Here is an 11,388-nt window from a genome sequence, read left to right on the forward strand (position 1 = left end):
GAGATTACGTGTATTTTAATATTATCAATGAATATGACAAAAAGATAACACTTAACATAGTGTCGAATTATGTAAGCTTAAAGTAGCCTCTACTCGTTAATTTTTTAAATAAAAAAGCTAAACCTCTTACAATCAATAATAAAATAATCATATTCAACTGTTTGATATTGAATTGACCGCAAAATGAGAACGTAAATAAATGCTTTGAATCGAACTCGACTGATGAACACTAAGCTTAGTATAATGCTTTGATTTGAACTCGACAAATTAAAACTGAGCCAAGTAATAAAAAAAAAAAAAAAAAAGGAGAGAAAACGAACCATACTCAGACTATTCGGGAAGTGACTCCAAAGCTAGAGTGTAGCCTTGTAGAGGCAAAACCTCAACAGGATTGAAAGAAATTCTAAATGACAAAATTTTCAACTTCTGCAAACATTCTCACATGAAAGGAAACCCTTTCCTTATAATTCCATATGAATCAAATTTACAATGATTAAACAGAAAATTATACAATTAGAAAATCGAATTAATATAGAGAGGCAAGGGAGAGAGGAAATGCTGCTAATCGTCATCAGCCGAAGCTTTTTGCTTCTTCCACTTATAAGCCGCCTCCAAGATCTTCAAGTTTGTAGTTTGTGCTTCTTCAGGGAACATGTAATCGAAGTACTCCTCATACCTATCAAATTCATTCGAGTTAAAACAGTTATCACAAATTAGTAAAAATTGGGATAGCTTCGTCTGATATGATCTAAACTCGTACATATAGATGTACTTAAAACAATAATCACAAACTCTTTGGATTAAGGATATGCTCTTTATAGCTATTTTCCAATATTCTAAAAATTTCAAATAAGGGTTCAGGATTTTCACAAAAGCAAAGTAGTTCCAATAAGCAAGCTCAATTCACAACTGCAATCGTTTCTAAAAGGTTCGCATAGAGCCATAATGAACAATGGTCTGTAATAGCTGTTAGATAGTATAGGAGATTACAAAAAGACACTTTCCCATCAGCCAGATTGAAAAACTCCATTTAAGCACAGCTCAGTTTTAAAGAAGAGGAAAGCAAATCTTGCAGGGAAGGTTATTTTATGGATGAAAGAAGGTGGAATAATGGTTGTCGATGGCTAGGGGAAGGGGAGGGGAGTATGGACTATGGTCGTCGGTTGTCAACTACTGGGTAAGGTTATGGGTGAGGGGGCGGTAATAACAATCCTAGGGAGGGGGAGGGGGAGGGGAAGGGGTTGGGCTCTTTTATTTATTTATTTTTGAAGTTGATGGCATTGGGCAATGAAATATTGTGTTAAAGTTGATTAGTTAATTAAACTATTAATATTATTATACTTTATTGTAGTTAACGTAAAAATTAATTTCAATTAAAATAAAATAAGATTAACATCTTAAAATCAATTAATTAATTATATTAATATTAATAAAGAAGTTCAACTTAACTAAAACAATCTCATCCGTGATGAAACTCCAATCAAAAAAGCTTATGTGTAATATATATTCATATTTATAAATTATATAACACAGCATTGAGCAACCCCAGAACCCCCTGCAAACCAAAATGCTAACATTTCACATATGTATTACCACAACAATGAACCCTACAAGCCCCTGTACTCCATGAAAGTATTAAATTAGAAACAGCTAAAATGACATGGACATTAGTAGATAAGATAGTATTTCTATGTTTTGAGTTTTGACCATGCTCGAACCCAGACCAAACAGTCATACCTCAGAATACCACATAAAAGTAGTTATGTGGACACAGGACACTGGACACACCTCAATAGAGACTGCAAGAAAATGTTTCACATACCCGGTTGTACCGTCCTCTGTCTCTATAGGTCGCTTCCTCTTGAGTTTCTTTGGCATCTTAGCTTGAACTGAACTGACATCACCAAGATCCCCAAAATCTTTCTCCAATTTAAGCCAATCATCCAAGAGCATAGCTCTCTCTTCTTTCAGTTCAGGAGCAGAAACCCTAAAATGACTGAGGGCTTTTTCAAAAACTCCTGATACATATGACAAAAATAATAAAGAAATTTAGCTCAGCTGTTCAGTAAAACCCAGAAAATTTAAGTCTTCGCAAATGAAACAATTAAAGTGTGCAGGTCAAGTATCTGTGAAAGTGTTTACAGCAAAAATATGATGTCTAGCTTATCACAGAATAACAATCAATCAGAAGTACTTCACAAGGAGGCCAGTGCAAAAATGAGGCTTTTCTACCATTACCATAGCCTAACTTAATTTCCCAATGATATACCATTACATAAACAAGTTTCACTATGACCATCAAATACCAGTTAACAACTAGACATACAAATCACCAATACACAGAGAATGACACATCATTCAATTAATTTACCAAGAACAAATAAATTCTAAAAGTATTCAGATATATGTCAGGTATATAGATGCAAGATATATTTGCAATTAAAAGATTATCAGATTCTTACGTCTAGTACGTTGAACACACAATTTCTTCTTTGAAATGTCTGAGTCCCCATTATACTCGGCAGTAGCTTCAAACTTCGCATAGCTGATCCAAACCTTCAAATGTTTGGTTCGGTCTAGCAGTCTCTCATATAAAGCTCTAGTATTTTCAAACTCTCCCTCTGCTATCTCAAATTCAATGTATGCCTATCACAAAATCCAAAGTGTCGTTAACATTAACATATGCATGTTTGAGGCCATTCAAATAGTCTGAAAAAAATGCCAATATGAAATCAACTAAAAAGACCAAAACTGAAATCAAATAACATAACCACAGGAAAAGAAAAGATAAAAAAGAGAAAAAGATCAGAAAGGTAGCATCAGTTCTATCAGTCTATTAGAAAATAATTGATCAAATTAGAGAAGGAACAAACAATTTAAGCACAAAAGAGGCAACAGAGACGAATGCAAAATGTCATGCAAACAGGGAGCTCTCTAATTATAGAAAACTAGTTTCAATCATTTTAAACCATTGTATTCATTTCAAAATGCTGAAATTACACGTTAGTCATGACTATATTTTTCCAATGCAAACAGGGAAACGTTTGTCGGGATTCCTTACCTTCCACAATAGCTCTGGCATATCCAACGCAGGTTGAGCTATGGCAAGCTCATATATAGCCCTAGCTCTTTCTGTTTCACACAAAGAACGTTCCAACTCAGCATACTTGGTCCATGCATAGCAATTCTCTGGTGACCACTCCAAATATTTCTCATATAGCTTCCTGCACCTATCAATATTTCCCAACTGCAACTCTATTTCAATGTATTTTTTGAATATCTGTCAAGAAAAATGATAGTGGTTAGAATATGAACATATAGATAGAATTTGATAGCTATTCTAATGAAGTTCTACACAGTACAAACCTTATCCTTTGGCGCTCTCCCAATGGCATTACCCAATATCTGCCTCGCACCATCAAGATTCAATTGCCTTATTTCAAACTGAGCAGCCAATAGCCAGATCTTTGCAAAGGAGAATTTTGGGTGAGGAATCAGTTTGAGGCATTCCCTGAAAAAATCCATGTACAACCATTTAGTATACGAGATGCAGATAAACATCAAGACAGAAAGGATAGACAAGAATAACCCGACCAATATACTCAGATGATATACCTAATTTGAATATTGAGGACTAGTAATCATTTCCATTAAATCCAATTTCCACACTAAAATGTATATAAAATTAAACAAGAGAGAGAAACTTGTGTCAAGAGGATGGAAAATGACCATCAATATGAAAGTTTGCAACATGAAACACACTAGTACAAAATAACGACCACCGTGCCTGCAATTACACTCCACTCATGCAGCCTTTCCTATTGGCAAGATCACGTCTTAATCAACAATTTAAGTTTATGGTTTCACAACTAGAGGGAGATGACATTTGATAAGCTTTGTTATCATTGGTATCTAGATCACAGCTTTGAATACGTTGTTAAAATCAGATTGGCAAGAAATGAGGGGAGAGGCCTTCTGTTATTAGGAGAATATTTAGATGAATGGTAACAGACATCTCATCTTTGGATGATTGGGTGGAATCTGTATCATCGAAATAAAGCCACTATGGACAATTGAACATAACAGTAATTAGAACTAAAACAGAACAAAATTAGTTTCCATGTGAGTTTGCTGACTTTCTGTAGTATCAAGAAAATTTAAGTTCAACAAGTTAAGGATACTGGGAGGACTAGTGCAGAAGGTGGATGTTGTAGTTGGCAGCCTCTTAATGCAGAGGAGGTACTGATGTAGAAATTCACTTTTGAAAGAAGATATGATGCAGTGAAAAGGTTAAACCACTCTTTAATTGTTTCACTCACTGTGTAACGTAAGGTGGCATAGAGGAATTATTTTCCTACAACAAGGATATCGTTGGAGATTGAGAATGTTGAATAGCCAATTTTAACAGTTTCCTCACCTTGGTGTTGTGCTGTATTCAACATCTCAGTTGTATGGTATCATAGTTATTTTTTTTCCCAAGCTTCTCATAACATCATGGTGTCATGGACATTAAAAAAGGTTTCATAAGTATTTATTTCCAGCCAATAATCGATATGTTATGATGATGAAAAATTCAAATAACAGGAACTAGTTCCAGAACATGAAATCTAAGAAAAAAAGAGACCAGGGAACAAAAGGCATAAAAAATCGACATCATAATAAATGTTTAGATATTCATTCTCCATCAACAATCTCCCATAGGTACAAGCGTACAACACACAAACAAAACTCTTAATGCTCTATTGAGCCTAAATTAATGGACACCAGGCTGTATTTTGGCATAAAATGTGAACACCTCATAAGAAATATTAATGTTTGCACTGAGAATCAAACTCGACAATCCAGAAAACTGTCGACCAATATATTTTAGTAATAACTGATTTCCTAGAGACTGACAGAGTGGGGGAGATGAGAGGGGCTGTGTTTTAAAAAGCGTGCCTGAAGCACGCCTAGGCATGAGGCGCTAAGAGGCGACCACTTAAACGCCACCTTGAATCTAGGCGCAACATGATAAGGAGGCTCTTCAAAGGTGCACCTTTGTACGCCTCGTGTATTCCATATGTGATTTTGATAAATAACATGTGTCTGCCTAATTGCCTAATATTAATGAAATAACCCTCAATTTGAGTTGTTTATTGAATGGTAAGCAAAAATATACCCCATTTCTTTCCCTAAAGCAAAAATATACTCCATTTCTTTCCCTAAAGCAAAAATATGGAGTGAGAAACGAAAGAGCAAAAGTAACCTTGAAGTGCCGCCATCTTCACTAGTCAACGTAGGATTCTAATGTAGATTTGGGTGATTATAAAAGTGTGTTAGAAAACATTTCAATCATCAAGAACGACTGTTCTCTTTCTTTACCTCGGTCATTGTTTTAATTTTTATTTCTTTAGTTGACTCAAGACTATGTTATCAACTTATCGAGTTATCGTATGACTTTATATGCTAAAGTAGTGTTTAGTTTACGTATATATTACTATAATATTAATTGCATGTTGTTTGTACTTTTAAAAATTAAAAATGTTTAAATTAATTTTGGAGCTTTTCAGTGAAATTGAGAACCATGCCTTGCCCTTGTGTCTCACAAAAAGGACCTTTTCTGCCTCAGTGAACCTCATGTCCCTTAAAATTAGGATAAGGGTAGCATAATCATGCCAATTTTGTCACAAAATCCTCATTCACATATCGCAGAAAAATAATTGGCAATGAACAAAACACAACTACACCTGTGAGTTCTCTATATAGGGAGCATAATCTGCAACTATATAAAGCAAGTAATAACAGCATGGACACATCAAATATAATTGTTTCATAAGCACTTAAAAGAACAGGGCCCTCTCACATTTCCCATTGAATAGAGCAAGACAGCAGTGTAAACCTGATAGGCGTAAATGAATTACCTGTAAACCTCTCTTGTTCGTTCCATATCTTGTGCATCAAGTTCCTCATACAAAGCGTAATTGATCCTATAATATTTGCAAAAGATGATCATAATATATCAATTTCACGAACAGTCAAACAGAAACATATGATATTCGAAATTTATTCCACATATAATAAAAATCTCAGTAAATAACAAACATAAAACCAATGCCTACCACAGATATATGTAACGCTGCCAGTAGCGTTTCTCCTCAGCTGGAGGAAAATTGGCAATTGCCCTCTCATACACTTCCCTTACTCTATTTTGAACACCTACACTTTCCTCTAACCGAATATAATCAAACCAATTATCGTAGTTAAGGGGATTCTTCCTAACCTCTTCCTCATACTGGAATCTCCGTTTTCCTACAATGGCATTATCAATACCATCTTTGTCCCCATACTGCTTCTCAAAAGCAACAAACTTTTTATAAACCTCTTCTGCTCGACCTTTAGGTATATGGTCCAGAGCAAATTTATAAATGCATCTAGCACGTTCTGTTTCCTTGCATCTTTCCTCAAACTCAGCAAAAGCCACAAACAGTTGCTCTGCTTCTTCATCGTCAGCCAACTTGTCGACTGCTCTCTCGTAGCAATTCCTTGCTTGACCAATCTCCCCATTTTTCATTTCGAACTTTGCATAACGAATCCATCCATCAACTTTCGGATGACAATCCACAAATCTCTCGTATATAGCCCTAGCCCGGTCAATCTCATTGTAGCGCAACTCAAACTTAATGTAGGAGCGCCATCCTTGCTGATCAGGTTGCCATTGCATCCATCTCTCAAAAACCTGCCTAGCACCAGCTACATTGCCAAGCATCTCCTCCATATGAATATATTTATACCACAACTGGTCCACTCGGGGGAGCAAGGAAACAGCCCGATCCCACACGTTTCGGGCATGGTTTATGAACTTATTCTTCATCTCCATGTCTGCATATTTTAACCACACAGTGTGATTTCTGTAATCAACCTCCAAAGCACGTTCCCAAACAGACCGAGCACGTTTGAAGTCCTTTTGGGACTCCTCCCATTGGGCATACTTAACCCATGCAGTAACATTCCATCGTACCCTACGAATCAAATCCTCAAATTCCTTGCGTTTTCGAAGACGGTAATCTGCAAGTTCAGTTGAATCAGTAATCTTTTGCTTGGGTGGACGAATCTCAGATTCTTGGCGTTCACGAGCTTCACGCAGGATTTGTTCAGCAGTGATCTGAATAGGTGCAGGAGTTTTGTTCTTAACTCTCGTCGCACGAGGGAGCTTAACTTCTGTTTCTTTCTTTGTCAAGTACCCTAATGTAGGGTCCGACTCCTTATAGGAAGCCATCTAGCAAATCCAAAACCTCAATAAGCAATAAAATCAGTAAAACACAAAAAAACATTTACACATTAAACAACCAAAAACTGAAATCTAATACAAATCATTAAGAACCCTAGTAGACTTGTAAATTAGTGCTACTTAAAAAAATCTTTCGAATTGCGAACTTTTGACAGGTTCCTGTTCATTCAATATTGCCTGATATTGATTAAGGACATAATTAACAATTTCTGAATATTACTGAGTATGTTTAGGTAGTTTTAAAAATTACCCAAATTAAACCCTATTTTCACTATTTCAACTCATTCTTCACATTGCATCAATTTCTACTCTCAATCGAACACGGTACCATACAATAGAATGTTCTAGTTCCCTCGATATTTTTTAAATTAGAATTTCTTCTAAAATTGTTTAACCCTAACAAATCCTACAATAACCCTAACAAATCCTACAATAATCAAGAAAAAAATTAACAAGAGAGGAGTACATACCGGGGGGCGACAGTGGTTAGGGAACTTGGGAACAACAACGGTGTGCGACAGTGAGACAGAGGAGGGTTTCAGGGAGAAAGAGGAGCAATGAGACGAGAGAGAGAATGAAGGAGAAAGAAGTTTTTTTTTTTTTTTTTACTTTGAAAGAAGTTTGATGTATAATTTTTTGAATAGTGAGTCTCCTCTCTCCTGAAATAAGTATTTAAAGCAAGTTCATCAAATATTAATGTCTATTTTTATTTTATATTTTTTTATGAGTCGATTTAATCAGAGATGGTCTCTCAAAGAAAACGTCTCTCACAAAAATTTGTGTTCTTTGAAATGAGTAATACGTTACTCCGGATATAGCGACTAGTTTAGGAAAATAAAAATAATAATAATAAATCGGGTTTTCGAATCCACGAATCCGGCTTTAGATAATTTTAATACCCGGGCCTAGAGGTGTTCATTCGGTTGATCGGGTCGGTTTCGGACAGGTGTTATTCGATTCGGTTGCATTTCGGATCGGTTATTTTTCGGCTGTGTGTTATAACGGGTCACACTCGGGTCGAGTCGGTTAGTCACGGTTCGGTTAGAGATCGGTTATTCAACCTATCGGGTTAGCATCAGTTCGGTGTCGGTTGAAGTTCGTGTCGAGTGTCAATCGGTCTCGGGTTGTCATCGATTACTAATTGGTTCGGTTTTTTCGGGTACAGATCGGGTTCGAGCTTTATTTTTCGAGTAGTTATCGGTTGCGGATAACTATTGATCGGGTCAATATCGAAATAAGTTAATAGTCAGGTTTTTAATTGATGTATGCTCATTTACTTACAAAAAATAATTACCGATTGTTTTATCAGATATAGCAGATAGAGGTGTCAAACAAGTCGGGTTGGGTCATTTTCAGGTTCAGATCATATAAAAATGGGTCAATAAACCCTTAACCTGAACCTGACCCATTTAATTAATGGGTCAAAAATTGAAACCCCGACCTGATCTGTAGCAGATCGGATCAACCTGCTAATGACCAATTTAACCTACTTTTTATTTAGGTCATTAAATTCATATATTTCAGGTCATTTGACCCATTTAACCTTAATTAAAGACTTCCTCCAAAAATAAACGTATGCCACTTAATGCAGCAAGCACACGGTATTCTTTAATAAAAGGCAAAAGAATAGTTCGCTTTGTGCTCACAGCGTGACTGCGTAAGTTGGTATGAGATCTGTGGAAGTGATTTAAAGGATTTTTCTTTTATTAGTATCTTTCATAGCCGATGTGGGACAACTTCCTTTGTTATTGAAAGTCATCTTCAGCTGACAAATCCCTTAGCCGATGTGGGACAACTTCCTTTCTTATTGAAAGTCATCTTCAGCTGACAAACTCCTCAATACATGGTAATTGGTATTATCTTAGTTTTACGAAGTATTTGGCAAATGTTGATCCGTCTTAAATTTAATAAATGGGTTAAACAGATTTTTTTCGGGTTTAAATATTCAACCTGAACCTAACTCATTTAATAAACAGATCAGGTCGGGTTGACCCATTTAATTAATTGGGTCAAAAATCTAAACCCAACCCCGCTAATTTCGAGTCGGTTTCAGATCAGGTTAGCAGGTCGGGTCAGCTTTTGCCAGCCCTAATATTAGGCAAATCAATTTATTTCAATTAGTTTATATATATATATATATATATATATATATATATATATATATATATATATATATATATATATATATATATATATATATATATATATATATATATATATATATATATATATATATATATATATATATATATATATATATATATATATATATATATATATATATATATATATATATATTCTGTATGCAATCTCTTCTGTATAGAACTTGTGTTTTTCTTTTTTCCGTATTATTAGAAAACTGAAATTAGACTTAATTTGCTAAAATTAGGTGAAAATTTGATTCGGATTTATAACAGTTTGATTTACAATCGGTTCGGGTTTGTATCAGTTCGGGTTAAAAACAATTCGATTAATAATCGATCGGGTTTGTATCAGTTCGGGTTAAAAACAGTTCGATCTTAATCGGTTTTAGTCAGGTTACATTCGGTTACGTGCATAATTCGGGTCGGATTTGACTCGGGTCGATCACTGTTCAGTTCGGGTAACATCGGTTAAGGTTTATATGTCGATTATAAAATTCGGTTGCAGTTCGAGTTCGATTTTGCCCTTTTCGGTTATCAAACGGTTCGAGTGAAGTATCGGTTCGGGCAATTGCGGTTCGGTAAATCTAAAAAACTTACATTTTTCGGGTCGAATAATTTTCGATTCCGGGTCGGATTTTCGGGTCGGGTTTGTTTTGAACAGCTCTACCCGGGCCCAGATGTATCAAATTATTATCACAAATTCTTGTATGAAACGGTTTTATATAACACGGACTAATTAATTAGGGTTATGCGTGACTTTTAAAGTTTTGGGCTAATATATTATTTACCAAATGGACCTATCTATATAACTTTCAATTATTTCGATTCAATAATTTAGTTTTCAAATTTTATTTTCCTAAAAGTGATATTATTAATTCAATCTTTTACCCATTTGTTGTAAATAATCTCACATTTTTATTATTTTTAATAATTTAATTTTTATTTTTAGTTTGCTATCAACATACCCTATTAGTATTATTTTTAATAATTCAAAGTTGTGATTATTCAAAGCAGATGGGTGAAAAAGTTGGTTTATTAATGTTATTTTTTCCGTTAAAAATCACCAAATCATATTTGCTTTTCGATTTGGCTTGGTTCAAATTGGTGGTTTTAATCTGATTAACTTTTACCTAATAAAATGAGAGTTCAAGAAGAGGGTTGGGAAACAATTGAAGCTTTATGACTATTTATGTTTTGAGATTAGGATTCAATAAGACAAATAAATGAAAAACACACAGATTTTTGAATGAGATGGGTCCATACAAGTAATTCAAATTATTTATATTAAAAAAAATTTAAAAAACTATCACTAAAAATCTTTTGTAGTAAATTAAAATTTGGCCAGCCCTTATTAAACCGTCTTCTAGTGAAACAATATTAATAAAAGAAATTTAAAAAGAAAATAGTGAGTTTCCTCTCCACAATGGGGTGAAGCATTTGAGGGGATTGGATTCTTGAAGGTAATGGATTGAGTTTCCAATATTTTTATAAATAACAAATTTTCAGGAATTGAATTAAGCCATTCCATTACCAAACGTTAAAATCTACACCAAACACCGCCTTTGAATCTAACTAATCAAATTATCATTGTATATGAATATTTTTTAAGTATTAATGTCAATATGAGCATCATAAAATTATTGTTGTAAGTTTTTATTTGATTATTGTAAACTAATATTTGTCATCATTATGAGTTTATATATGATTATTTTTAAATGATGACATTATTGATGATTAATTTTAAAGTCAAATTGATCAAATTATGCCTGTATATGATTTTTTTTAAGGATTAACACGGATATTATAAAGTTATCATTGTGAGTTTTTATTTAATTACTGTAAGGATATACTTTTATATGTTATCATTATGAGTTTATATATGATTATTTTTACGTGACAATTTTTTTGATGATTACTTTAGTGTCATCATAATCATCATACTCAATCTATCCCACTCATAAAAAAAACTATGATTAG

The 11,388-nt window shown here is 34.1% G+C and overlaps 1 protein-coding gene and 1 non-coding gene across 3 annotated transcripts; both read right to left on the reverse strand.

Moving 5' to 3' along the window:
* Positions 1–335: 335 nt before the first annotated feature.
* LOC130801375 (uncharacterized) lies at positions 336–7,912 on the reverse strand. Of its 2 annotated transcripts, none has more exons than XM_057665218.1 (8): positions 7,738–7,912; positions 6,099–7,255; positions 5,901–5,966; positions 3,367–3,511; positions 3,062–3,280; positions 2,463–2,646; positions 1,823–2,018; positions 336–676 (listed from the first exon to the last, which is right to left on the reverse strand). In XM_057665218.1, exons 2-8 carry the CDS (start codon positions 7,253–7,255, stop codon positions 562–564), a joined length of 2,082 nt encoding a protein of 693 aa, XP_057521201.1. In that variant the 5' UTR covers positions 7,738–7,912; the 3' UTR covers positions 336–561. The 2 variants fall into 2 exon arrangements, with proteins under 2 accessions (XP_057521201.1, XP_057521200.1); XM_057665217.1 differs by having other exon boundaries at positions 6,099–7,271.
* An 894-nt stretch (positions 7,913–8,806) lies between these two features.
* Positions 8,807–8,922, reverse strand: LOC130801975 (U5 spliceosomal RNA). The gene has a single exon (XR_009039697.1). It is a non-coding gene; the product is annotated as a U5 spliceosomal RNA (small nuclear RNA).
* Positions 8,923–11,388: the final 2,466 nt, after the last annotated feature.

The sequence above is a fragment of the Amaranthus tricolor genome, chromosome 15 (assembly GCF_026212465.1).
Source record: "Amaranthus tricolor cultivar Red isolate AtriRed21 chromosome 15, ASM2621246v1, whole genome shotgun sequence".
In the NCBI taxonomy this organism is placed as follows: Eukaryota; Viridiplantae; Streptophyta; class Magnoliopsida; order Caryophyllales; family Amaranthaceae; genus Amaranthus; species Amaranthus tricolor.

What these genes read in the sequence shown, in the direction of transcription:
- LOC130801375 (XM_057665218.1), bottom strand. Translation starts at nt 7,255, where the DNA reads ATGGCTTCCTATAAGGAGTCGGACCCTACATTAGGGTACTTGACAAAG. An exon ending in TGCCAGAGCTATTGTGGAAG is followed by an intron (nt 2,647 to 3,061) that starts GTAAGGAATCCC and finishes ATTTTGTGATAG; the next exon opens with GCATACATTGAATTTGAGAT. An exon ending in ACAGAGGACGGTACAACCGG is followed by an intron (nt 677 to 1,822) that starts GTATGTGAAACA and finishes TGAATTTGATAG; the next exon opens with GTATGAGGAGTACTTCGATT.